The sequence below is a fragment of the Carassius carassius genome, chromosome 41 (assembly GCF_963082965.1).
Source record: "Carassius carassius chromosome 41, fCarCar2.1, whole genome shotgun sequence".
Lineage (NCBI taxonomy): Eukaryota > Metazoa > Chordata > Actinopteri > Cypriniformes > Cyprinidae > Carassius > Carassius carassius.
The window spans coordinates 2,943,364-2,970,365 of record NC_081795.1 but is presented as its reverse complement, the minus strand read 5'-3'; the positions used below and the strand labels follow the sequence as shown (position 1 = coordinate 2,970,365).

Genomic DNA, 27,002 nt, shown 5'->3' with positions numbered 1-27,002 from the left:
TTTTGGGAAGGTAAGTCTGGCCAGTTATACAGCAACACGAGTCAGACAAGTCTGAAGATCTGAGCTGAATTTGGTGAAACATTAAAGTTCTAGTCTGTGTCACTTACTCTCATAATAAATAATAATAATAATGTTACCCGTATTTTTCGGTATAAGTTGCATCAGTCCAAAAATACGTCATGACGAGGAAAAAAACATATATAAGTCGCATTTATTCAGAACCAAGAGAAAACATTACCGTCTACAGCCACGAGAGGGCGCTCTGGGGTAGGCTACAGGAGCACTGAGCAGCATAGAGCTAATTTTACTATTTTTATTTCAGAAATGTAACAATATTAATTTTTACAATTATTTATTAATGTCACACACACATACCTAGTGCCTTATGACTTAAAAGATGAGAGTGGTAAATGTTACAGACATGGAACTGTTCAGTCTATTATTGATTTTTATTTCCACTTCACTTTTTTCCAAAGAGACAGAACTATTTGCACTGTATTTATCAGTGGGACAATATTCATACAATACTATAACCTAGAAATAATTTAACGGGGTCTCTTGCAAGTCGCAGCAGCACGAATTATGTGCCCAGCTACATCTGATTCAAATATTATGCTAATTAACAGTGAGCGGTGCTTCTTATTCTGCCTGAAAGAATGAAAAGACCGAGTTGAAGGTCGAGCGATTCGACCAATCAGATGAAAGCAGCGTTTCAGCCCTGCCCACAAGTGCGAATGAAATATTGAAGCCATAAACTGAAATGATCAAAACGTACACGGACCAACGGTCTTGTCCTTGTTCTCTCACTTGAATCCTTCTTAAGATTTGAGTCTCAGACCTTCTGCAAGCCCCGCCTTGTTCACGCAGTGATTGACATGTCGGGAGGGGGCGGACACGTGATCGGCTCGGAATGCATTTTCAATGTGCACATTGAATTTTGCTACATTCATTGCGGGACACTGAATGAAAATGCAATCGTAAGTGTCTTGACTGTGAGTGTTAATGCATTTAAGAAAAATAGTATTTAAATGATAATTTTGCCACAGTTTTTGCTTGAACATGTTATACATATCTAATCATTTCTGTAATACATTTTCATTTTAATTTTGCAACTTATAAAGCGTTAAAATTAGTTTTCATTTTACATATTAAAACTGGTGTATGAAATGGCAAATGAAAATTATGTAATTTAATTTTCATTTTCATTTTGCACCAAACGTTGCACAAATGTATTGGAAAATGAAAATGTAAATACAGAAATGCATTGTCATTTTACATATTGCATTGTCATTTTGCATATTACATTCCAAATTGAATATCGCTACCCATGTGCTTCCATAGACGGGCCTTTGTCAGCGAGGACCTGTTACGTTGCCTTGTAAACAATTGATCATAAAAAGTGCTAGAAACACAAAGTCTCATGACATTTAATAAGAACAAAAATATGTGTATAAAGTGTATAAGGGAGAATTATTTAAATACTTAACTAGTTAACTACAAATGAAATTTAAATATGAATGGTTTAAAAATTAAATAATGCATTACTCATTTTTTTATATTTTTAGATTTAATTTAGTAACTACAATTTTTAAGTTTTATCTTTAACTGTAAAAGCTGCTAAATATATTGTCAACACAGACTTGTTACGGTTGTAGTTTTGCTACTATGAATTTAGTCTGAATCACTTAATGGACCGCTCTATTTTGACATTGGCTTGTCTTCCGTTATTACTGTCAATCGTAGCAATGAGTCCAGAACAATTTATGAGATTTACCTTACTTAATATTTAACACCCGCATTTGTCATTCCTGAAATGGTAAATGTGAACGTTTGGTCCTCTTAGATAAACAAAAATTTTAATTAAATTGTGAATAGATTTTGTAGAGAAACTGAGCAAAGGTAACTCCCCTTAAAGCACAGTACACTTGACCGGAAATGACTGAGCTGGCTTATCTAAAACCAGGAAGTAATTGTGCATATGTTCAATTGATAGAGCATTAGTGATTGCTCTGGAATATGTTTGATACAATATTCTTTCAGTTTTTTTCTCTTTTTACATTACATTACATTTACATTAATTGAGTTACATATCAAATTCTACAAATTCTACATATTGTTTTATTGTTCTTTGTTGTGATTGTATTTGCTATTATTATTGTTACAGTAAAGTGTTATTTTTATATTAAACTTTTGGTTTCCTGTGTACACTTCATATGGTTCTCCTCACTCCTTTCGAGTCTAGAACTGGTCCAGTGGATATTTACATTGGAGGACACAAGTGCTACATTGTGTGTGTGTGTGTGTGTGTGTGTGTGTGTGTGTGACTGTGCGCGTGTGTATGTGTATGATCAATCCATTATCAGTGCCTTAGAAATTTTTGCACTAATGCTGTGTGCTGCACAAATCACCTCTCATGTTGTTTACAATGTTACTAAAGGTTGGAAAAGTGTACCTTTAGAATAATAAAAAAAAAAAAAAAATAGAAATCCCATATAAACAGTCACCCAACTGGATCCCATTAAAATCCTATAGGACTGATCCTACAGGATATTTATGTCTTGTCCTACAAGACTATTCCTATCAGAATCCTATAGGAACGGTTCCAAAATATGATAGAAATTCCAATTAGAATCCTGTAGAGTTTTCTTATTGGAATCCTTTAGGATTTTTTGACAAGGGTGACACCGATGACCGTCAGGATATGGACAACAAGCAATTACGACATTTAATTTAATGCAAACTGGCGTTCATTCTTCCTGAATATTGCACTTTTCATTGCTAATTTGACCCTATGTGCATTCATAACACGTTCTGAGCTTATTGTGAATGAATTATCAGTGCACATTAGACTTAAAAATATCGTTTGACTTTCATCAAAATCTAATAACTTCCTCTGGCCATGAAACACATTTCCTTTTAGCTGACATCACCAAATTTTCTTAATGTTTTTCACCCTGGTATAAACTGTAAATTCACAATGTTTAAAATATAATGCCCCAAACTGATCCTCAATCATTATCCTGTTTCACTTGGAAACATCAGCTCAAATCATGTGTTTGTAAAGAAGAAGTTAATCTAATTATTAAATATTTTTTTAAATATATTTTATTCCATTAACCGAACACATTTTTTGTTTTACTTTTAGTTAACTATATTAACTGTACTTACTAACATTGCTTGTTTAAAATACAATTCAAAACAAAAACAAAAAGGTCACAAATTAATTTTAGTTTTGTATACATGGAATATTATACAATTTGGAAACTTCACAACTTTTGAATTAACATGAAAATGCCACAAGTCAGCAATAACACTGTGAGTGCTGGGAAATTGAATTCTATTAAACATTTTTAAATAACACCAGCCGCGAACATTCTAAAAATAAAAGTTAAACTCTGAGAACACTAAAATAATAGATACGGTATATAAAAACATTAACTAAACTGAAGATGAAATAGAAATAAAATGTATTTCTATAAATTAACAGTAAAAAAAAAAAATATTTAAAAGGATCATTCAGAAACACACTGTCATAAGAGTTATAACTATAAAGCTTCTTGAATGCCTCCTTTTGTACATGCATCGGTTCAAACTTGAATTTTCTTTGTCTTTACAAACCGAGGGATGTCAAAACCCATTTTAAATGACAACAAATTACAGATACGGTGGAAACCACTTGTTTTGGATCCTGAATCATTCTGCTCGTTTTCTAAAATCAAGAGTGGATTTTTATTTAACAGCTTAAAAGCCTGAAATACATTTAACGTTCCAATGTTTGTCATTTAATAAATACTCATTAATCCCCCTGAATACTGCAGCAGTCAAAAAAAGAACTAAACAAATAAATTAAATATCGCAAGCCTCAGGAGAAACAGTTGGTTTATTAATAATATCTCTAGTCAGCAGGAATGTGCATTCTTTACAGAGTGGAATATTTCTTCCGGCGCTCTCTATTAGTGTTAAAAGCTGACGGCCCGTCATGCTATATGGTCCTCTGACCTGATGGAGTAAAACTCATTCCATCTACAACAGGGTGGAGTCACGGAAAGTCCATAAGCCTGTGTGGAGGAAATATTTCCCATGCACACCATCACTCACTCACTCACTCACTCGCACATGCATCCGCGCTAGAGACGCACACCTCGGGCATCTGCCTGTGGAATGAAAAATGACTGAAACCTCAAACCCTGTAAGACAAGCTCTCCACCCCAGAGCCACAGACACTCACAGGAAGAAGAGGTACAGTATTTAAAATGACACCGTGCCCTTAAAAACATGGAACTGTGCCTTGATTGGTCCTTTGTTTGTGGGCGTGGTCTTCAGGGCTGGTGAGGTAGTGTGTGTGTCACGGAGACGGTCCTTGGTCGTCGGGATAAATGATCTCCTCCAGCGTCACGTAGGTCCCGGTCAGGAAGCCGATGAAGCCGAGGACGGCGATGGAGAGGTCTTTGAGGAGCAGGAGAGGAGGAGGAGGCTGGCTGGGATACGCCACCAGCTCCACCAGCGGAGGAAAGACGAGCGCCAGCGCCGAGCTGCTCACAGCACCGACCAATGAGATCACCAGATCTAACCGCGGTATCAAGACTGCTGTCATACCTGAGAGAGAGAGAGAAGAGAGAGAGAGAGAAGAGAGAGCGTGAGAGAGAGAGACGAAGAATAATGAGAATTAAGAAAACATGAGTAGTGTTTGATCATGTGAAACTCAGTGGTGTTGCTAGGGAGAATCTGCTGGAATTGCCATGTTTCTGTAAGTGTGTTCTGCAGTTTTATTACTGTTAACAACTAAAATAGTAAAAACCTTTTTTTGTTGATAATTGAAATAAAAACTGAAATAAATTAGCCTGGTTGCCCTGAAAACTTACTGAAATGAGCTGAAGTTCTAAAATTACTAAAGCGAAGAATGAATATAAATAAATTAAAGCTAAATAAAAATATATATAAATAAATAAATAAAAAATATGAAAGCACAACAGAATTACTTAGTTGAAAACTAGAAGAAAAAAAATTATGTATATATATATATATATATATATATATATATATATATATATATATATATATATATATATATATATATATATGCTAATGTGTTGAGTGGTTGCTAGGGCCAAACTTTTAGGTCTGTTTTGCTCGTTTTCACTACAAAGCATGTTACATATCAAAACATCATACTTATGGTCACCACTAATTATAATAAAGAAAAACAGACACAGATGGAGACCAGTGTTATTTATGAGCAGTTTGTGTAAAAAGCTACAAAGCCAAACTGCAGTGTGTGTGTGTGTGTGTGTGTGTGTGTGTGTGTGTGTGTGTGTGTGCTCTTGTTTTTGTGTCATATCAGGACACAACTCTGTATAATGACATGGGTATGACACAGGTATTACAAGGAGAGGGTGACTTATGAGGACATAACCCATGTCCCCATCTTTCAAAACGCTTATAAATCATACAGAATGAGTTTTTTTGAGAAAGTAAAAATGCACAAAGTTTCCTGTGAGGGTTAGGTGTAGGGTTGGTGTAGGGCCATAGAATATACAGTTTGTACAGTATAAAAACCATTACGCCTATGGGATGTACCCACTTTTCACAAAACAAACGTGTGTGTGTGTGTGTGTGTGTGTGTGTGTGTGTGTGTGTGTGTGTGTGTGTGTGTGTTTAACTCTCTGCCATCCTGACTGGTGCGTGGACGGATGTGTGCAGAGGATCGTGGCAGAAGGACTAAATAAAAAAATCAATATTCATCTTTTCTGCTGATGTTGAAAAGACAAAACCCCTTCTCTTTTCCCTGAATAAAAAAGGCACAACAATTTATATCTGTGCACATATACAGCTTTTAGTGGAATGACTGTAAATGCTCCTCGCAGCCTTTAACAAAAAGCACACACACACACACATACACACACTCAGGATTTCCACATATGTTTAATTCATGAGACTCGAGTGGGAAGTGTCACACCTGCTCTCTAAGCTACATCTCTCTGTCTCTCTCTCCTTCTCTCTGTTGCAAAAGAAACCAGTAACATGTAACACACACTGGATTCTCGCTCTGGCATTCTGAACACTATCTCACAACCACGCATGAGCGCTTCAGTTTCTCCTCTCTGTGTGCTACTGCCACCCTCAGGAAAAACGTTTGACAGTTTAGCACATGATATGAGAGATAAACCGACACCAACAAATGGACCCAGCGTTCAAAAAGGAAATCTGAAAACAAACAAACAAGCTTGCAAACAACCAAATATGAATACTAATTAAGGAATGAAATGTTTTATGGGTACTGATGAAGCAAACATCTATTGCTATTTAATATACTTGTTTTAGAGACAATCCAAGTCAGCGTTATCGAGTTTAAAGATAAATATAATTTCATATTTCAAAATTAAATATATTTTGTATTTTTATATATTAACCCTAATATTATATATATTATATTAGCAATTTTACACTTTGTATCCACAAATTCTATATCATCATTAGAATCAATTATAATATCCAAATATGTTTATTTATAGTCAGCCTTACTGTTAACTTAAACTGAAATGAAATATAAAAAAACAAATGTAATTTTTTATTAAACTTTTATTTCGGTAATTTAATTATAAAATGATTCTGATATCATTAATTTTATTTTTCTAACTGAAATAATTTTAGTTTATGTTAATGTATTTAAACAATACAACAATAATAATAACAACAACTGAACAGACATTTAAAAAATGAAAAAAAAACTGAACCACAAAACACTTATAAAAACTATGTTAATATGTAATGATACTAAAAAGAACAATGATCCAAGTGCAGCAACCTGAGATTTCATAGCTTGATCCTTGAGGGGATTGAACCAGCAACCTTTGGGTTACCAGTGAGCCTTAACCACTTAACTTCCTACACAAACACTTCAAAGCCAGAGGCTTCTTAGAGAATGTCTTCCATGCAGGTGCGTGATAAGCCCTATCACGGAGCTCTGTGACAGGCCTCAGCGAAGAGCTCCATGATGGGCCTGTCTCCACAGGGCAGGCAGGTAATAATTCACAGAGCCTCAGGGAGACTGAGATAAATGAGCAGACACTGAATGAGTCCCTCAACTCTGCCCCAGCTCTCACACACACCATAAAAAAACAAACTGCACCAACACACACAGGTATATCCATACACACAACGTGCCCACTAATCTACCACAGCGCTCCGAGGGCTGACGGCCTCGAGCCAGGGAAAGAGGGAGGAAGCACATCAGGTAGAAAGAACACAGAGAGAGATAAAAGACAGCATGAACGAGAGACAGAAGGAGAACTTCATCTGTTTATCTACCAGCAGAGGCCACGGACCTCATTACCCTGTTCAACAGCATTTCCACAGGCATCATCTAGATCTTCCTCAGAGCTACATGCAGCATAAAACCACATCCACCAGACCTACACGATGCAGTTCCATGTGATATTAAAGATAAATTCTAAATAATTTGATATTTAAAGATCAATACAATTTATTTTACATTTTTTATTTTAGTTGTTTAAATTAATTCGATTTCTTTTATAAATTTGTATCTTTATTGAAATATGAAATATTTTTTTTATTATTAATTATATTTTTAGAGCTCATATATATAATTTCTAACAATGATATATATTTTAATATTTTAAATTTATTTAATTTTAAAATTATTTAATATTAAAGTAATATATAGAATTTTTTTTTTATTATATATGATTATTGGAGTAATTACTTTTTCGTTATTTTTCCAGGTGTTTGTGACTGCTGGATAGACTTGTAGACTGCCTTGAAAAAGAGCCATTTGCTCACAGAGCATGACGGATTTCAAAATTGCATTTATTCTCATGACTTTTCCATACATTTGACTTTTGCCTCAATTTCTAATTTAAATAATTACAGTGTTTTCAGAATTTGGGAACCCTGCTATTTTCCATCCTAATAAATGTCCCTGGTCTTATTGTACACAGCTCAACGGCGCATTTTATTGTGAATGTTTTTCATAAACTTTAATCAAAAACGTTCCGTAACGTTCCGTTCCGTAAACGTTCCGTAACGTTCCGAAAACGTTAAATGCAGTTTTGCAATGAATTAATGTGAGAATTATTCTAATCCCACCAAGCTCTTCGCTATAAATAACGATGTCCATGTTTCATGTCGGCGTGTAGCAAGTTGAAACTTTGTAGAGAGAGACGGAGCATCGAGTAACCGATGAGTCGGGACAAAAGAGAGAAAAAAAGTCATGGATGCAATAAAAAAAATCACATAAGCGGAGAAAGTGATATGTCCAAGGAGACCAGAGAGATGGATAGAACAAAAGACCGACAAATGAATAGTGAGCAAGGACACTGGGGAGGGAGGAAAGATTGTATCTACATAGAATGAGAGAAATCTACAATATCAGTCGCTGGAATGGTAGATGGCAAGAAAGACTGGTTGCTAAAAAATAGCTGGAATGATGAATATCAAAATCTATACCTGGAACAAGAGGTAGAATGATAGTTGCTATTAATAACAGCTAGAACAATAACTATAATAATAGATTAATAGCTGATATGGTGTCTACAACAGTAGGTAGAACAATGGATTGTTAGCTAGAACGATAAAAAAAAAGATTCTAGACAGATGTCTGTAGGATTGCTAGACCGATAGACAGAGCAGATAGACAAGGAATGGATGAATGAACAATGGATGGATGGATGGATGGATGGATGGATGGATGGATGGATGGAATGAACAAGGAATGGATGAATGAATAATGGATGAATGGATGGAATGAACGAGGATTGGATGAATGAACAATGGATGGATGGATAGATGAATTAACAATGAATGAATGATGAATAGACAGACAGACTGAAAAAATGGATGGATGGATAGAATGAATGATGGATGGATAGAATGAATGATGGAAGGGTGAAGGAATGGACGTTGGATGAATAGATGGAAAGAATGAACAATGGATGGATGGATGGATGGATGGAATGAACAATGGATGGATGGATGGAATGAATAAGTGAACAATGAATGAATGAAGGATAGATGACAATAAATATTGGATGGATGGATGGATGGATAGATGAATTAACAATTAATGAATAAATGAATGAATGATGAAAAGACAGACAGACTGAAAAATGTATGGATGGATAGAATGAATGATGGATGGATGAAGGAATGGACGTTGGATGAATAGATGGAAAGAATGAACAATGGATGGATGGAATAAACAAGGAATGGATGAATGAACAATGGATGGATGGATGGAATGAATAAGTGAACATTGAATGAATGATGGATAGATGACAATAATATAAAATATAAATATAAAGTATTATAAAAAATATTATAATAGTACATAAATAATATGAAAAGCACACTGATAGGCAGAGATCCTGTTTTAACAGCTTGCATTTCACACATTCTCGCTCCATTTTTCTCTGCTTCCAATACAAAAGCACACACCATCACTCAATTTTTCATTCACTCAATTCCTGCAACATTCTCTCTTCCTCTCTTTTTTCATAGCAAACGCTCGTTCTCTCGTACCTGCATGACTGACGGTGTTAAACAAATATTTATTTTCATATTTTAGGTCTCCAGATGGTTCACGGTTCAGTGGCAGACTCAATTTTTCCAAAGATAAAAAACATATATCAAACTAATCCAAAAGCCTTCAGCTTTACAATGGTTCACAGCATCCATCCATCATTTTGGGAGGGAAACAAACCTCCACTATCTCTCCTCTCATCACCAATGGATACTAGAGGGAGGACTAGGATGAGGAGAAGACAGGAATAGGGAAAAAAATGAGGGAAGCAAGGAAGAGAACGAACGGATAGGTGGGTGGAAGATGTGCAGAGAAAACAGAATGGAAATAAAGAGGATGATGGAGCGGGAGCATAATTCAAGATGAACAGTGCAACACTGTTTTAAATGATATGTATTGAATGATATACAAGTATACTTGTCTTACAGCTGTTCTCTTCTTCTGATTCACAATCTTGGATTTTTTGTTTTCACTGAGCTCGACACAATGCATTCTGGGATTGCTTTTATCATAAAATACATGGCTATGATGCTGATTATAGAGGCAGCTCACAGTGTTTTGGATGAGAGCGTGTCTGTGCGTGCGTGTGTGTGTGTTCACTCACAGGTGAGGCAGACGAGCAGCGCTCGTAAGCTGAGATCAGCCGCTCGTCTCCAGCTCTTCCGGATGCGTTCACACACGGGCGGAACCAGAATCTCTGCCGGCACGAAAAACTGCACCGCATAACTCACAAACACACCGAACGAGTACAAGACCTTCACCAGCTGATTAGACCTGCAACACACACACACACACACACATGAATACTGCAGAGAAACGGAGAACAGATCCAGACAGAAACCACAGAGCATGCAATTAAAGGACAGTTCACCCAAAAATGAAAAATCTGTCATTAATTACTCACCCCAAGTCGTTCCAAACCCATAAGACATTTGTTTATCTTTGAAACACAAATTAAGATTTTTTTTGTTGCATTCTGAGAGCTCTCTGACCCTCCCATAGACTGCAAGCGTACTGTTGTTATTTTTGTTTTCTTTGCACACAAAAAGTATTCTTGTAGCTTTTTATAATCACAGTTGAACTACTGATGTCACATGGACTATTGTACTGATGATCTTACTATGCTTCTGGACCTTGATCGTGGTAGTACCCTTGCTGTCTATGGGAGGGTCAGAGAGCTCTCAGAATGCATCAAAAATATCTTAATTTGTGTCCGAGGATGAAAGGTATTACAGGCATGGAACGACTTGAGGGTGAGTAATTAATGACAGAAGTTTCATTTTTGGGTGAACTATCTCTTTAAAAAAAATTAGAACCAGTTTAGATTCTTTTAAAAAATACTAGAACTGACTGAATTGTTTTAATGATGATTTTTCAAAAACATTTATTTAATATCTGAATACTTCCACCAATTTAACAACGTAATGGTAGCAAACTATAAAAGAATTACACTAATCTTTAAAAGTTTTAATGTTTTAAAAGAAGTCTTTCATGCTCACTAAGGCTGCATTTATTGTATTAAAATATAGTAAAAACAGCAATATTTTGAAATATTATAACAAATTAAAATCATGGTTTTTGAACCATTTGAATATATTGTAAACTGTAATTGATCCCTGTGATGCGCTGCTGAATTTTCAGCATCATTCCTCCAGTCTTCAGTGTCACATGATCTTAAGAAATCATTCTAATATTCTGAGTTTCTGTGTTGAAAACAGTTGTGCTGCTTTACATTTTAGTGAAAACGTGATGCATTTTTTTTTCTACAAGCTTCTGTGATGAACAGAAAGTTCAAAAGAACATTTATTGGAAATATTTTGTAACATTTTGTAACATCATAAATGTCTTTACTGTCACTTTTGATCAATTTAATGCATCCTACAGAATAAAGGTATTTAAAAAACTGACTTTAAATGAAGCAATAGAAATGTTCGAGTTGTTTAACAGCGTCACACTGCAGAACACGTCTGTCACTGCTGGATATGTCAACAAACCAGAAGCTGAATCAGATATCAGATCTGGTGGCAGATTGTCCTCAGCTGAACGGATGCTAATGGGATCTAGAAATACGTTAACTGCTAATAAAAGTCTCGAGGAAAGTAAGTTAAAAATGGCAGGATTTAGTAAGAGCTACACTTGAAAGCAGCTGGTTTTGATTTCTTTGTAATTTGATCTTAAGGCGCTCGGAGCAGCGATCAATCAGTCGAGATGTTTCTGACAGAGACTCCAGCGAGGAGTTTTATATTAGCTCTCTGAATTTAACTCCACTATAGCAGAGAGCTGCGATAACTAAATTGAACTGACTTAACACTCAGATGTGATGGATGAGACTTATTTTTCAGCTTTTGATGCTTTTTACTTGGAGGTAGTCGAGAAAAACAAAAGGAGAGACTGGGTTGGGAACATGATGCAGGCCAGACTGAACTCTACTGAATTAATTTTTTTATTTATACTATAATATTACTATTATATTTGATTTATTTGTATTTATACTAATATATATACACATAATACTGTTTAAAAGTTTGTGGTCGGTATGTAAAAAACATCATTCAGCAGGCATGCAATAATTGAATTATGTCACAAAAGATTTCTATTTCAAATAAAAGCTGTTCTTTTGAACGTAGAGAGAAATCCACAACGCCTCTCTGATGTCTGATGGACTTTTGAAGTGTCTTTGCATCATATTTACCAGGAGTCATGTGGAAGGTTAAGTGTGATGCTTCCTTTGATGTCATCTCTGAAGCGGAGGTATCCCAGCGTCGCCAGGGTCACGTAGAGGATGATGATGAAGCCCATGCCAATGTTGAGGGCTTGAGGGAATCGCTTCGGTTCCCTCATTTGATTCTCCAGTGGAAGAACCTACACAAACAAAGCGAGAGAGAGAAAAATACGGGAGACTGATCGTGTGTGGTGAAGCTCTGCTCCAGGCATCTCATGCACAAAGCCTAGTCCAAAAGTAGTGTGAAAGATGATGCTGCCTTCTAAGACACCTTCCTTTGATCAAATTCATAACAAAGCATGGAGCTAGCAACGGTAAGGTCATGGGTTCAATCCCAAGGGAATGCATGAATCAGGAAATCTGCAAGTATCAGCACTTCCAGTTTATTATATTCTGACACCTTTTCAAGACCTTTACAAAAAAAAAAAATTCACCAGTTACAGTGGTGATTGAAAAAAAAAAAATCCATTGTCTTTTCATGACTTGTCTTTCCATTGTATTTCCAGCAGAGGGAGAAAAAATAAAAATGATTATGAGAGATGTCAAATTTATTATCACTCCTCGAAGCATTGTTCACTTGATTTGTAATTTAATGGCAGGGTAATACAACACAATTTATAGCAATATAGTTATATAAAATGCATATAATTTTTATTTTATTTTTTAAAGAAGAAGAAAAAAACTAATTTGTAATATTGCATTGAAAAATAATGTAAGTTGCTTTGGATAAAATCATCCATTAATGTAAATGTACTCTTTGCAGAAAACAAAATTGCATTGCATTGCAACTAGCTCAGCATTTAAAATAAATAAATAATTTATTTTATTTTAATAATTTATAAGACCATAGAAAAAAGCAAGAGGCACACAATTAAAGAGTCAGTAAATACAGTATAAAAAGTTTAATTATTATTATTACAATATAAAAAATACCTAATTTCTTCCAATACCAAAAGGAAAAATGCTTTAAAAAAATGTATAAATAACAGATTAATCAAACACCATGTATAGTTGAAAAATCGAAATAAAAAAAATTAAACCTCAATCGTCATCTCACCACTCCAATTCCCTCAAAGGCAAATATGGCTGTTCCAAAGAAGAAGGAAAACTTCCTCCACGTGGAGATGTACGGCAGACGTCTGGGATCGCTCACATCCTACAGACAGTCAGAGAGGGTAAAAGACATGATATAGTTTCACATCAGGATTAGAATTGCAGTCTTTCTTTGGGACACAGCAGATGAAGACGCACGCACGCACGCACGCACGCACGCACGCTTCATACAATTTGTGCGCGTTTTGATGCATAGGCTTGTATCAGTGGAGTTCCTAGGATGAACAATGAGGTTTCCTGTCTACAAAAGTGAACATATGAGACTAGATATACAAGGTCTGCACGATTAATCAGAATAAAACCTATTTAAAAAACTGTGATATGGCTTAGTGCAATTATCAAATCACAAAGGCTGTGATACATTTAAATAAATATGTAATACACGAGTGAATCATGGCACTGTGTTCTTGTTTCCAGCATTTCAGAGCGACTCTGTTCACAGTAAATGCTTCTCAATACAAACTCCTTTCTGCATCAGTTTGAGTTGCATTTGTGAACGTAACATGCATCCACCATCTTAATTTGTAATGAGAAGCTCTGATAAAATCGCTTCTCATTACAATAACTGAAGCTCAATGCAGGGATCCATGAGTTTTATGCCGAAATAAAAGCTTGATGGTTTAACATTTGAAAATGAAGAAATAATACAGCCATAATTAACTGTCATATTAGTAATGTGTTTTACAGTTGTACTGAAAAGTAAAATAATGATTGTTTTTTTTCTTAAATACTTGTTTTTTTTTGTAGTGATATTCCATTAGAAATATTTCTTAGATTTATTTACAAATAATTATTATTATTAATATTACATAATGTTTTGTTAAATACTTGATCATTTTACAAAAATTTCAAATATTTCAATAGGATTTTCTTATTTTAATAGTTTTGTTTAATAATAATAATAATAATCATTATTACATTTCTTAAATACTTGATTGATTTTACAGTAATATATCCCAATTACATTTATCATTTTACAGTTAAATATTACATTAGTAATATTTCTTATTTTAATAGTTTTGCTTACTAAATAAATAATTATTATATAATTGTTTTATTAATTACTTGATTTTACAGTAAAATATTACAATACAAATATTACAATTTTAATAGTTTTGTTAACAACTTAGTAAAAACAACTTCGTAATAGTAATAGTAATAGTAGTGGTAGTAATAATAATAATAATTATTATTTTATAGTCTTATTGCTATTTAAATCACAGCAAACCTGGAGCTTTAAAAGAATGCATTTTAAATCACAATTTTAATTTAGTTTTTTTTTTTTTTAGTTTTTTTTTTTTTTTTTTTCCTCAATCTGTGCAGATGGCACACATACTCACGTTGAGTATATATGTGAAGATGAGGATGATGCTGACAGCCATACAGAGGTTGGCGATGGCTGAGAGTGCGGCCATGTTCCTCAGGTCTCTGATGAAGGTCAGAACGATGATGAAGGGGAGGAGGAAGACCATGTAGAGCCGCAGGTCCAGCCCCGCAGCTGCAGAGACAGGAGTCTCCCCCTGTGAGCTGTTGGAGTGTATCAGCACAGTCTCCACTGAGCTGTTCAGATGAGCTCCCTCCATCACCTAACAAACACACAAGCTGTGCATCAATTGCCTTTCACATTCAGAAAAACAAACCTGACTGGCAGCTGCTGGGTTTTATTCTGGAAAAGTCTATTTCCATTAGTTTTCATTAGCTCTGGTGCCGTCACATAATAAAAATCAGTTTATCTATGGAGAAAATGTATATTTCTGGAGCTCTAGTCACACATACCTGTTTAATGTTCTCAGCCAGGAACACAAAATAAACACTACAGAAGCCCAGCTGGGTCAAAACCAGGAAGAAATTCACCAAGTGCCTGTAAAAGATATTGACATGAGAGCATATCACAGGATTATATGAGAAGACCGAGATTGTGTGATGTGAGAGACTTGAAACAAGCATAGTGTAGAAAATCAGCTGTATTAACAGCAGCTTTTATACTGTTTTGTATACTGATAATTGTATTGCTTTTTACCTGTTTCAGTGTTATGGTATTTGCTTGTTTTAAGGTTAATGCCATTTAATACAAAGATGCTTGCATTTGCAATATTTGCTTTGTTAGGATGAGCAAGCAACAGTTGTGAAAGACTTAAGAGTATGATGCTATGTATGCTGCTTAGAGTCTGATTATAGAACTTTTAACTTAGCTGACTTTTGTTTTATTTTTGCATGAACTGCTTTGCATTGCAACCAACAAAATAAGAGATTTTATTGTTACTACTTTCCTTTTAACTATAAACTGAGCCCCAAACAAGAACAACCACAAGGGAGTCTTCTACATCACTCCTGAAGGACTTCAACCTGTGCTTTATGGTTTAGGCAAGATTTTCCTAACCGTACCCTACCTGAATAATCAGAGGTAAAGGTGTAAGATAAAAGCATGCACCAAGTAACATTGAGGCTTGAGTTTTAAATTGAATGTCTAGATACCACATTGAAGCGCTACCACTAAGACCCACATAGACCTATCCAGAAAGGATTTGGTGATACTAATCCTGAGGGTGTTAGTATATTCCAGTCCAGAGAAAGAACTGAAGGGCCAAGGAAATGCGGTCGCTACCCATGAGACCTAGAGGGGCTATGGAGTTGAAAAACCTGAAGTAGGGGATGCTTTACTATGATATGTAAAAAAGCCCAGAGAAAATCCAGCAGTATCTCAATACAGGCATGTACCAGAGGAGACCACAGGGAGAAAAGAGCCTTAAGGGCAGAAACCTCAGTCCAGGAAACAGAGCCAGGTCAGCCAAGCACGGATGGACTGCAGAAAGGAGACTTTCAAGAGTCCAAAGATGGTCTAGCAGTCATACAATGAGCCCTAGAAATAGGAAGCCACTGTGAGCAGGAAGTGACCATTCAATGCAAAAGCTCAGAGGCAGAGGGAACTATGAGCACGGTCCGTAAAAAGAACCAAGGCAAAATAAAACCGTACACTATGAGTGGGGAAAACATGAAGAAGTCTCGGGGTGAGACTGCTAATATGGAAAATGTTAGGATATATAAAGAGGCAATGACAGACTTCCAAAATGCACACGAGTTCCTCCTTACTTCAACACATGTAGACGATGACAGAGATAGTGTAGTCACAGTTGCTGACCCACACCCACCTCGGTCGCCCATTACAGAAACACAGTTACAAAGGATAATGATCTGAATGTATGAAGGCTGGACAGCAGTGAGTCATCAGAAGATGATATTAGAGAAGTAAGGTTGTGAAAAAAGAGAACAGGCAGAAGAGTGCTGCATCAAATAAATAATGATTGGCCTGAAGTTAATATTAAAGGGATAAAATACAAGAAACCAAGCAGAAGAGAAAGAGGCTGACAATTAGAGAAAAAGTTCTATAAAAAAGAAGTTTAACATATGGTCAAATGAGGACAGCAAGTAGATCTCCGGCAGTCAAAAGTATTGCTGGGGCAGAGGTTTGGACAGAGTCTGGTAAGCAGGCTATATTTCAGGAAGGATATTCGTATATGAGGAAGACAGTTAGGGAGATGGACAGAATGATAAAGGGCCTTAAAAAGAAAAGAAAGAACTGCAAATGGCATTAGAAGAGCCAGAACCTGAATATAGCAAGGAGAAAGACTCCAACTCCTAGATACCTCACATTTAATGCCTCAAAAGAGTCAGGAGAAGAACAGGTTGATTTAGACTCTGAATTATTAGAGTTAAACTTAACTGAGGCTGTAAGGCAGCAGAACAGGGCGAGGAGCTCAGTGTTTATGCAACCCGCGTTATGAAAGCAGCTGAAGCTGCAAGACTTGGCAAAGATTCGATTAGCAGGTTAATGCACACTTGCACAGGCCACGCTGTCTCTGCTGAAGCCTTGGAGAAGGCACAAGAGTTGACTGGGAAAGAGGATAAGTTAAGCAGTGGAAAAAAGACTTAGTTGAAGTTCAAAAAGGTGGTGTACTGATATTAAGTATGTGGCTGTCAATAGAAGATTAGAGCCCTCATGAGGATAAGATTAGGTTGTTGCATGAAGTAGGTGGAAGTAGACCTGAAGGACACACGTTAGCCACAATATTAAACAATGCCAGCAAAAAGGATATTGAAAACATATTAGCAGAGTGTAATCTTAGTACTTAGCCTTTTAAAAAAGAAAAGAGAACAACCACTCAGAGCATTATAGCATTTAAACCTAGAACTGGGGAGCAGAAAAGATATAATACTAGGCTCCAGAGTAGGCAGACTAACTAAAGTGTCCCTAGTTCTGGGAAGTGGACTAATCAGAGCCCCAAAAAACTGGGGAAAAGGCATGCCTAGTGTAGTGAATAGGACAGGGACACCTGTTAAGAATAGCTATATCCCAGGTGAAAAATGAGAACAAATAACTCCAGAAGATAAGAGAAAAATAGTAAATAAAAGAAAGAATAGAACAATTACCACAAAGAAGGTGAGGAGAAATAAAGTGACTGAGAAAACACAGAAGAAACAGGAAGTAAGAAATGAGTAACAATACAAAAATATTTGACTGAAGCAACTGAATCAGAATCAAGTATTCAAGCCATGTGAGACGTTTTTAAAGGGAATCGAAATATTGTTATTAACTAAAACTATTAAAAAACATTTTTATTTATTGAAATAAAGCTGAAATAAGGTAATATTGTAAATATTAGATTTAAATGAGAAGGTTTGTCTTTGCAACTGATGGTAATAAGCTGACATGAATACAAAACTTAAAAAGAATAAAAAAATAAAAAACAATCTAAAACAAAAATGACAGACAAAAGTCCACAACAGTAAAATTCAATAAAACATTTGAATGAAATTTAAGAAAATATACAAATAATTTAATACATTTAATGAAAATATAAAAATAAAAGCCAATTAAAAAGATGAATAAAATTATAATTGTATATAATTCATTAAAAAAAACTGAATAGAAATTGTCATATTTCACTCAACCTCAATGGTTTTTGAAACCTATATGACTTTCTTTTGAACCCAATTGACTTTCTATGACTTTTCATTTAAAGATCATGCTCTTTTTTTATTAATAAAGACTTTTTAAAAAAGCACCATAAAAGTGTCAAAAAAAATATAGCCAGGTGAGTTCAGGCATTTCCACAAACAAATGTATATGCTATATTACATATTATTACAATACAATACAATATTTATTTAAATTATTTTTATTTTAAATTAGTATTATAAGTACAGTATAATAATATTTGTATAATATATAATATTTTTTTCAGTATGTAGTATATTATTAAACAGTAAATGATGACAGAATTGTCTGCTGTCTAAAATTAAATTTTTTAAATAATATAATTACTATTATTAATATTTCTTTTGTTGTAGAAGTAGCATCATCAGGGTTTTATTTTTTAAAGTGCATGATATTATCTTCCGACACAGATAAAAATGAGACAGTATTTCCCGGTAAGACAGATCTTTTTAAGATTCAGGGGCGAGGTCTGTGTGTGTGTGGGACATCAGATGTGAAAACACACCCCTGCAGGGCGTCCTGAATACATTCAGTCAAGCACAGACATTTGCCCTCGTGCCATCCCTCTTTCTCTCTGTCACATATGCACACGTGTGGGGGGTGTTGGGGGGGGCTGTCATGCCAGTGAACTGCATGATGGGATAGCTCACCTCCCAAAATGAGCACCTTTCCTCAGGCACTGGGAGGAACTCATCTCCATGGCAACTGCAACCGTGTCGCTGTAACCGAGGGGGGAACGTTTCAACCTGGAAGAAGACAGAAAGAGGAAAACAAAGGCAAATATTCTTCAAGAACAAAGCATTGCAGGAAAAAAACAGTGTTTTGTGTAATTCCAGAGAGAAAAATGCAGTCAAAACACTTTAATAAAAGAGGAAGGACAAAAAAAGTTCAACACACATGACACTTTCTCTTCATGTGGTTGGAGACAAAACTGACCCCTAAAGCGAAATCTGACAAGACCGCTCTTTGGTGACTGTACTAGGATATACGACAAAAACAACTCCCAAAAATACTAATTTCACACAAAGCAGGGGTGCATGTCTAAGGTTCTCACTAACTATAATAAACCCTGATGCAATAATCAAAACAGCCAAATCTCACCTGATTAACTGATAATCTGAAATCATATCCTCACTGTGATAACTTGAGAAATGTGACAGCGCACTGATGCGCACTGATGAGGTTGACATCTCTTCACGCTAACGCTGACACACGCTGCAGAACCCCGTCCCACATCTGACTGATGCAGCAGCCTGCGCTTCAGGAGTCAGACCCGAGGGAGAGGCCTTTGATCGCGTTTGAAGAGGGAGTGCATGCACGAAGCGCTGTTTTTTAAGTGTGAATGCACAAAAATCCAGACTGCAGGAAAGTCCACTCGCTAGAAAACTGCTGTGTTCAGAATACACAATATGCAATGATTCAAATGCTTGAGCTGACTGCAAAAACATTATGATTAGAATTTCACAAACAATCTGAGACGCTGATGTTTATTTAGACAGTTAATGAGATAATGAGTTTTCCAGGTTAGCCATCAGATCCGGCCCTTCAAATGTGACATGGGAGCCTCTTTATTCAGCTATCACTGCATGTGTGTTTGCTGTGTTGCATGGGAAGTGAGCTTAATTTTTTTTTTGTCACCACAGGATCAAATGTTTGGTTAGAATTCCAGAAAATCTTCCAAGAAAAGAGTGGGAAAAACTCCACCGGAAGCCACAACAATCTGAAAGTCACCTGCAGTGTGTGATGCTTTAATCTAAAAGCTGAGATGGGAACCTGCTTTGTGTGAAATTACTATTTTGGGGGTTATTTTTGTCTATTCTCCAGGTAATGTGAAGAATGACTGGAAATTAGTCAGGAGAGAGAAGAATGGAACTGAGATATGAGTGGCCCACAAGTGGATGAAAAGCTAAATTTTAAATCATTGAAATATTAATTAATAATAATAATTCTATGTGTGTGTATATATAAGATGTATAAAACAATAAAAACCTGCATGCCATGTGACCATTAACCAACATCACAGAACTGTGATCATGCAAATACATTGTTAAATTACTAAAAATATTAATTTATAAGGGGTCTTCAAGGCAATATTTTAGGTCAATGGGGTTCAGCTGACAAAATGTTTTTTATCATACAGCATTATAAGTTGGACTAGAACAAGGGTTATCATAGTTAAATAAAACTAACACCTTATATATTGTCATGTGTATGTTCTGTTCTCCCTGCCTGACCTGGTTTTCCTTTGTTGATTGATTAGTTCTTTAGTTTCCACCTGTGTTCATTAATTATCTTATTAGTCCATCGTTTGGTTTAGTATTTATACTTTGTCCTGTCTCTGTCATGTAAAGAGATAATTTTTGCCATTTCTGCCTTGTGGATTTTTTAAAGACTCTGTTTGTATATTATCTGCCTCCTTCGAGCTCTTTTCCCCTGTCAACACGTGATGTATATATTAGGGGTGTAACAATTAACCGCCAGCCGTTGAAAAGTTGCGGTTGATCGGTTGAGATGAAAAACAAATCGTGATTCAACTAGGGCTAAGAGTTTATATGAATGTATGTCTGAGGGAAACCTGCGGTCTTCAGAAAAGTTTAAATGGTATTTTTATTTTATTTTAATCTTGCCTCTATATATCACATCTTAAAGTTCATAAATGCAGCGCTGCTTTGTTTACAGCAGAAACTAAGGAAACGCTTTAGGCGCCACCTGCTGGCAGAGGGTGAATCTGCGTCTCGTTCAGCTCGTCTGATAAATATAGTATGTGCGGTTTTTATACAATTAATTTTGCCCTTGCTCTTTTTTTTGTTACGTTTTTTAATTCCATATTAACATATATTGTTTATTGTTAATTATTCAATAATTAACATATACATTTTAGTTTCAATTCAATTGAATATTTTAGTTAACTATAACCCTGACTAAGATAACTCAAACCTAGTTCGCTCATGTTTGCATCATGGCTCGATGTGACATAACGCTCAATGCGCATCAGCCATCGCACCCCAGTTCCAATGTCAAATTTGTATTTTATTAAGAAAATAATCACTGATCATAATAGAATGGTGATTCTCCACCAGTGTTGGGCAGTAACTAGTTACTGTAATAATATTACTTTTTGCACTAACTAGTAGTGCAACTAATTACTAATACATTTTCAGTAATAATATTACAGTTAGCATCCATAAAACAGCTTAGTTATTTTTGATGCCTCAACCCCGATGATTTAAAATCCAACAATCAAATAATTCCTAGATTTATTTACATAATTTTCCTGACTTGCATATGATGTGATGTCCCCAGTGCAGCAGGGAAGCCTGTAATATGGAAAAGCTTACATTCAGCAGATAGAAATATTGCATTATATTGATTCTGTCAGGACAAAAGATGATCTGAACACTGTTGAGTAACTACCTAACCATACCTATAACCTAACCCTTTCTTACAAACTTGTGATTTGATAAAATACTTAATGAAAGCTTCAAGCTCCACATGACAATTAATGACAGTAATAGTACAACACAACTACTTGAATGTCGCTATAAAGCACCATCGAGTGTTTGTAATAACATCTGATTGTGATCCAATGTGGATTTTGGTCAAATGATGAGACAGAAATATGTTGTTAGTAACATTCTAGAAGAATTTTATGTGGAAGATAAACAATCACATATTCTGTGGGGCGAAGGAAAAGTAATACAACTAGTAGTGTAACTAATCACTGTTGCCAGAAAGTAATAATATTACATTTCTTTTGAAAGGAGTAACTAGTAGTGAATAATATATTACAGTCTGAGTAACTAGCCCAACACTGTTCACCACAGAAACCATGCTTAGTTATGCACAGTACTAGTTCTGCTTTCAACACCCACTTTTCAAAATCAAACCACTTCTCCATTAATGAACTGTCTCGCGCTCACATTTTTTTTCAACTAAATAGAAAAAACAAAACAGAAGCTGAAATGTGATTGGTTGTGGCGTCTGAAGCAGTGGGCTGTGATTGGTGCGTTCTTACCGCTCACTGAGCTGATGACTGCAGCTGACCAGGATGTGCATGCAGTGGACACACACAACACCCATCAGAACCAGACTAACTGGACCGAGCTGAAGGAAAAAAAGGAGAATCATGTGTTTTAGACACTTTTAAAACTGTAAGTGTCTACTAGAGCAATAAAGCCTTATCGTTCTCTCTCAGTGTGAACTTTGCTTACATACTGCACAAGTCCTTTATGGCAGCAATAAAGTTAGTGGACTGACACGCTTACAAGCAAACAACAGTTAAGCTGTCCGCACACAATACAGCCTACACGGGTTCAGTCTGTAAACCAGTCTGACCTGTTTTAAACTCACATTCCACCCATTAAACACTCAGTATCGGGCGATCAGGACATGATGGTGAAAACAAATGCATCTAATCACAGGAGCAATAAAGCTGGGACCAACACATTCATTTAAAACTCCTCTCAAGCATTTCAGGTTTTTACAGTCGGTGGTGTACATGGTGTAGTCTGACCCTGAAAACCCGGACACAAAAACTACAAGAGTGTTCGGATTCCGGGTCAGTTTTAAAACTTTGAAAAGAAGGAAAGTAAGGTTCTGTGTGCGGCTGAAATCGATTTATACTGGGTTTATCGCTCATGAAGGAGCTGCGATGCTACATACCACAATCCCAGCGTTCTTCACTGCTAGAGGAAGCCCAAGCAATCCTGTGCCGATATTCCCCTTTAAGAGATGCAGCAGGGTTTGAGTAAACCTGAGGAACAGAGAAAACAGACGTTTTGTCTGCCTTTATGTTGTTATTTAAAGCAGGGAGATGTCAGACATGAGAGAGGTTACAACAAGGTGTATTATGTAATTTGCTGTTTATACACAAACACATCTGTTACAGATAAAAAAATGACTGTTTGCAAACAAACAGCTGTTTTAACCAAAATCTACAAAAGAAACCCTGATGTGAGACTCACGTGATGCCTTGCGGCAGATGTTCTGGATCTTCATCTACGTCTATATCCTCCTCCTCCTCTTCACCTCCTGCTTCCTCCATCAGAGGGGTCATCAGCTCCATGTCTGCTCCGTGAAATAAAACCACAGACTTAAAGGCATCGGATCTTACAGAGTATTAAATGAATGGCCTAATTAAACAGATCTAGTTCATAATAAAAAAATTAATAAAAATAGGTCGGTTTAAAAACAGCACACTGCTGCTTTATTCAGTTCATAAAGAAGCAGCCCAGAATAGTCTGACCGCTCAGCCTCATGTGGATGATGTGTTTCTCAGACCCTGCATCTGGTGATCATAACAGGTCAGAGATAAAACTGCCCTCAAGTTTAAAGGACACTGGTGTCCCTGCTGAGAAAGCACTGGTGTAGTTCAAATTAAATTAACTTTAAAAAGTAAGAATTAAAAAATTTATAACTATATATTATTTCATTTTAATATATACATATTTGTGTGTCTATTTTTAAATTACTTTTTTTCTTTAAATAAATATTTAAAAAAAAACATTTTAAATGTACATTTATAGTGCATATTATTAATTATTATATAGGGTTATTCAAAACATTTGAATATTTTTTTTATTAAATATTAAAATATTTGATTTTAAAACGATCTAGTAGTACAGTGTTTTTATTGTTTTTTGATGTGATGAATTTAATGCATGAAGCCAATGAATCAACAGAGCCATTGTCAGACATCACGGATTGGTTCAGTGTGGTCTGTGAGGTAAAACACACGTCTTTACCTAGTTGTTCAGCTGCTGGCATCTTGTGCTGCTCATCTGGAGGGTGTTTGTTCAAACCTGCTGCAGGTGTTGTGTACTCTGATGAGTTGGCACACGGGGAATCAGCTGTAGACGGCATACACACAATGGTTCATTACACTTCAAACACATGACAGACAGAAAACTCAAACTACGCCATTTGACTTGTTGCACACTACTGTGACATTTTAAAACTAACTTGTAATTACATTAAGGTGAAATGTTAAAGTAGTTCCTAATCATAACTGTTAAGCAACTTAAACACATAAATATTATACATATCGTGTTGCAAACACTATGCAAGCTACTAGACACTATTTTTCCACATTTTAGAGTAAAAGTAAAGTCATCAAAACTATTGCACTCTGCTCCATTGTATATATATATATATATATATATATATATATATATATATATATATATATATATACTCTCACATAATATTATTTATATTATATACGTAACACATAATATTATTATATTATATAATACATATATACAGTATTGCATAATAAATAACAATAATGATTATAATAACAATAAAATCTACAATTCATGTATAATTATTATACAAGCAATACACAACACAATATACTGAACATTAGAAAAATATTTAAAATATTGATTCACAGAAATATGTGAATTAATGCATTTACTAAAAAAGTGTGGTAACAAAACATTAAATATATACATGTTTGTGTGTGTTGCATTATATCTAATGCATATAATAACAATATTATAATTTTTAAACACACAATAGTACACAATTTACATATATTTTACATATTTTTTTACATAAAACACTAAAAACCTACTTATTTTTTATTCATTTATTTTTTTACAATTAATTAATAAGATCGCTACCTATATTTCTAGTAAATATTTATATAAATATGAACCCTATCATTAAATATAAACACTCAATCAAAAGAGCTAAACAACAACTTTACATTTTAAAAATAAATCAGTATAAGGAGCTAAATGTTGATGCTGTATAGCGTGATGGAAGTGGAGGATGTTACCGACGGAGCGCAGAAATCACAGCCGCTCCTCTGTTGCTCTCTTCGGCTTCACGCACGACCATCACCGGCCCTGTGCTGGATCCGGTTTCGCTATCCTCACCGAACAACCCGCGCGATCAGCTGACTCAGGCGTAAAGTGATGACATGCCATCCATGAATATGAGTCCTGGGTGTGAGATTTGTAGTGGATGACAGCGAATGAGACAGACTCGCACGATGGAAATCATCACAGGATCCCACAGTCACACACAAACTATGCGCGCAACGTCACCGCGGTCACGACGGAGCAAATCCTTAAAGGAGCCGCGACACTAAAACAGCCGCCGGATAAGAGGCACGTCTGACTGGTTAGTTTTAGCAGTTACTACAGCATAATGCAGGCTACTTTTTTAATTATGACATTTTTACCCAAACTACAGATTGGAAATATTTATATCCTATATTATATTTAGTTTCACTAGTAGCTGATTTTTCTTTTCTTTTAGCCTACCTGTGTCCTTCTGGTGTTTTAATAAAGTTCGATCATGTGTACTGAGAGTTTTAGAATTCCAATAAAAACGTCATAAATATCAATCATGTATTGTATGTTAGTATAATTGTGTATGATACTTATAGAAGTAAAAAAAAAAATTCTGCATTACAGTGTTTGCTGCTTTCTTCTGAAACTTACTCTTGAATCCTATGGCAGCTGCTTAATTTATCCTTTTTTTTGTGAATTGTTAATACATTTGGAACATTATCTTCTGGCAGACAGGGAAAGTGTGTAGTTTGTCTAGTGTAAAAAGTAACTTTGAGTCCTCTTGCTAATATCAAGTAGGAGAAAAACAATTTCAATGCTTTTGTGAGCTAATGCAAAGCTTTAGGAGACAATGCCTTACTTTTGTGAGAGAGCACAAAAAGTTTTGCGAGAGACCACAAAAAGTTTTGCAAGCTAATGCAGTATTTCTCAGGGGAACAAAATACTTTTTGCATGAAAGACTGGAGGAAAGTTATATTTCAGTCAGTGCATTCTCTCATAAAACATTTGTGTTGAAAAACTATATTTGAATTCTTGTGTAAGCGAATGCAAAGTTCTTCAGGGGAATACAAATACTTTTGTGAGAAGACACGCGAGGAGAAATTGTATTTCAATCGATTTCAATGCATGCGCTCACAAAGCTTTTGCGGAAATGTAAACTACATTTCAGTGCTTGTGCATGTAAAGTTTTTCAAGAAAATGCAATAATTTTAGCAAGAAATCACAACCTTTTGTCAGCAAAAGCAAAGTTCCCAAAATAATTAAATACTTTTGTAAGAGACAGATGGGAGTAAAAACTTGAAAGATCAAAACACAGAGTCTTATTAAAACCAGTCGGCATGGCTTTCTATTTCTTTATTAATACTTTAAATCCTGTTATGTCATTAAAAGTTAAGGCACATTTTTAGATCCAAGTCCTGCTGGAATACATTTTAAAATAGGAGTACATTTGCAGCTGGGATTGTATATCACAGATGTGTCATAGAAACATGCACTTCAATGTGCATATGCTCACACACACACACACACACACACACACACACACACACACACACCTTAACCAAAAACATCAGCAACTGCTTGTTAAGAGGCATTTGGTAGTGAGCAATAAGAAGTATACATTTTAGGTTACATACAATTCTGTCATTAATGGTTTTATGTGACACCCATCAGTGTTAATATGTGTATCTCTGTGTGTGTGTGTGTGTGTGTGTGTGTGTATGCATAAGTTTGCATGCTACAGACATGCGCAATACTACAATCACTTCTCGTTTGTACTGACTTTAAGCACAGAGGCATCAGATCTGGCCCGGTTCCTGGGTCAGTCTGAGT

General features: G+C 35.5%; 1 protein-coding gene across 1 annotated transcript; it reads right to left on the bottom strand.

Moving 5' to 3' along the window:
- Window positions 1-3,862: 3,862 nt before the first annotated feature.
- Window positions 3,863-25,478, bottom strand: LOC132123447 (neutral amino acid uniporter 4-like). The gene is made up of 12 exons (XM_059534059.1): window positions 25,154-25,478; window positions 24,114-24,218; window positions 23,334-23,436; window positions 23,032-23,122; window positions 22,385-22,473; window positions 19,020-19,115; window positions 15,150-15,234; window positions 14,714-14,959; window positions 13,318-13,416; window positions 12,231-12,400; window positions 10,143-10,312; window positions 3,863-4,596 (listed from the first exon to the last, which is right to left on the bottom strand). The coding sequence occupies exons 2-12, from the start codon at window positions 24,133-24,135 to the stop codon at window positions 4,346-4,348; spliced, it is 1,422 nt and encodes a 473-aa protein (XP_059390042.1). The 5' UTR covers window positions 24,136-24,218; window positions 25,154-25,478; the 3' UTR covers window positions 3,863-4,345.
- Window positions 25,479-27,002: the final 1,524 nt, after the last annotated feature.

Bases quoted from the DNA above. Each gene is read 5' to 3' on its own strand.
- LOC132123447 (XM_059534059.1), bottom strand. From the start codon at position 24,135: ATGCCAGCAGCTGAACAACTAG. The intron at 23,123-23,333 runs GTGAGTCTCACA...TCTGTTCCTCAG, and splicing joins CATCTGCCGCAAGGCATCAC to GTTTACTCAAACCCTGCTGC. The intron at 4,597-10,142 runs GTGAGTGAACAC...TCTCTCTCTCAG, and splicing joins GCTGCTCGTCTGCCTCACCT to GTATGACAGCAGTCTTGATA.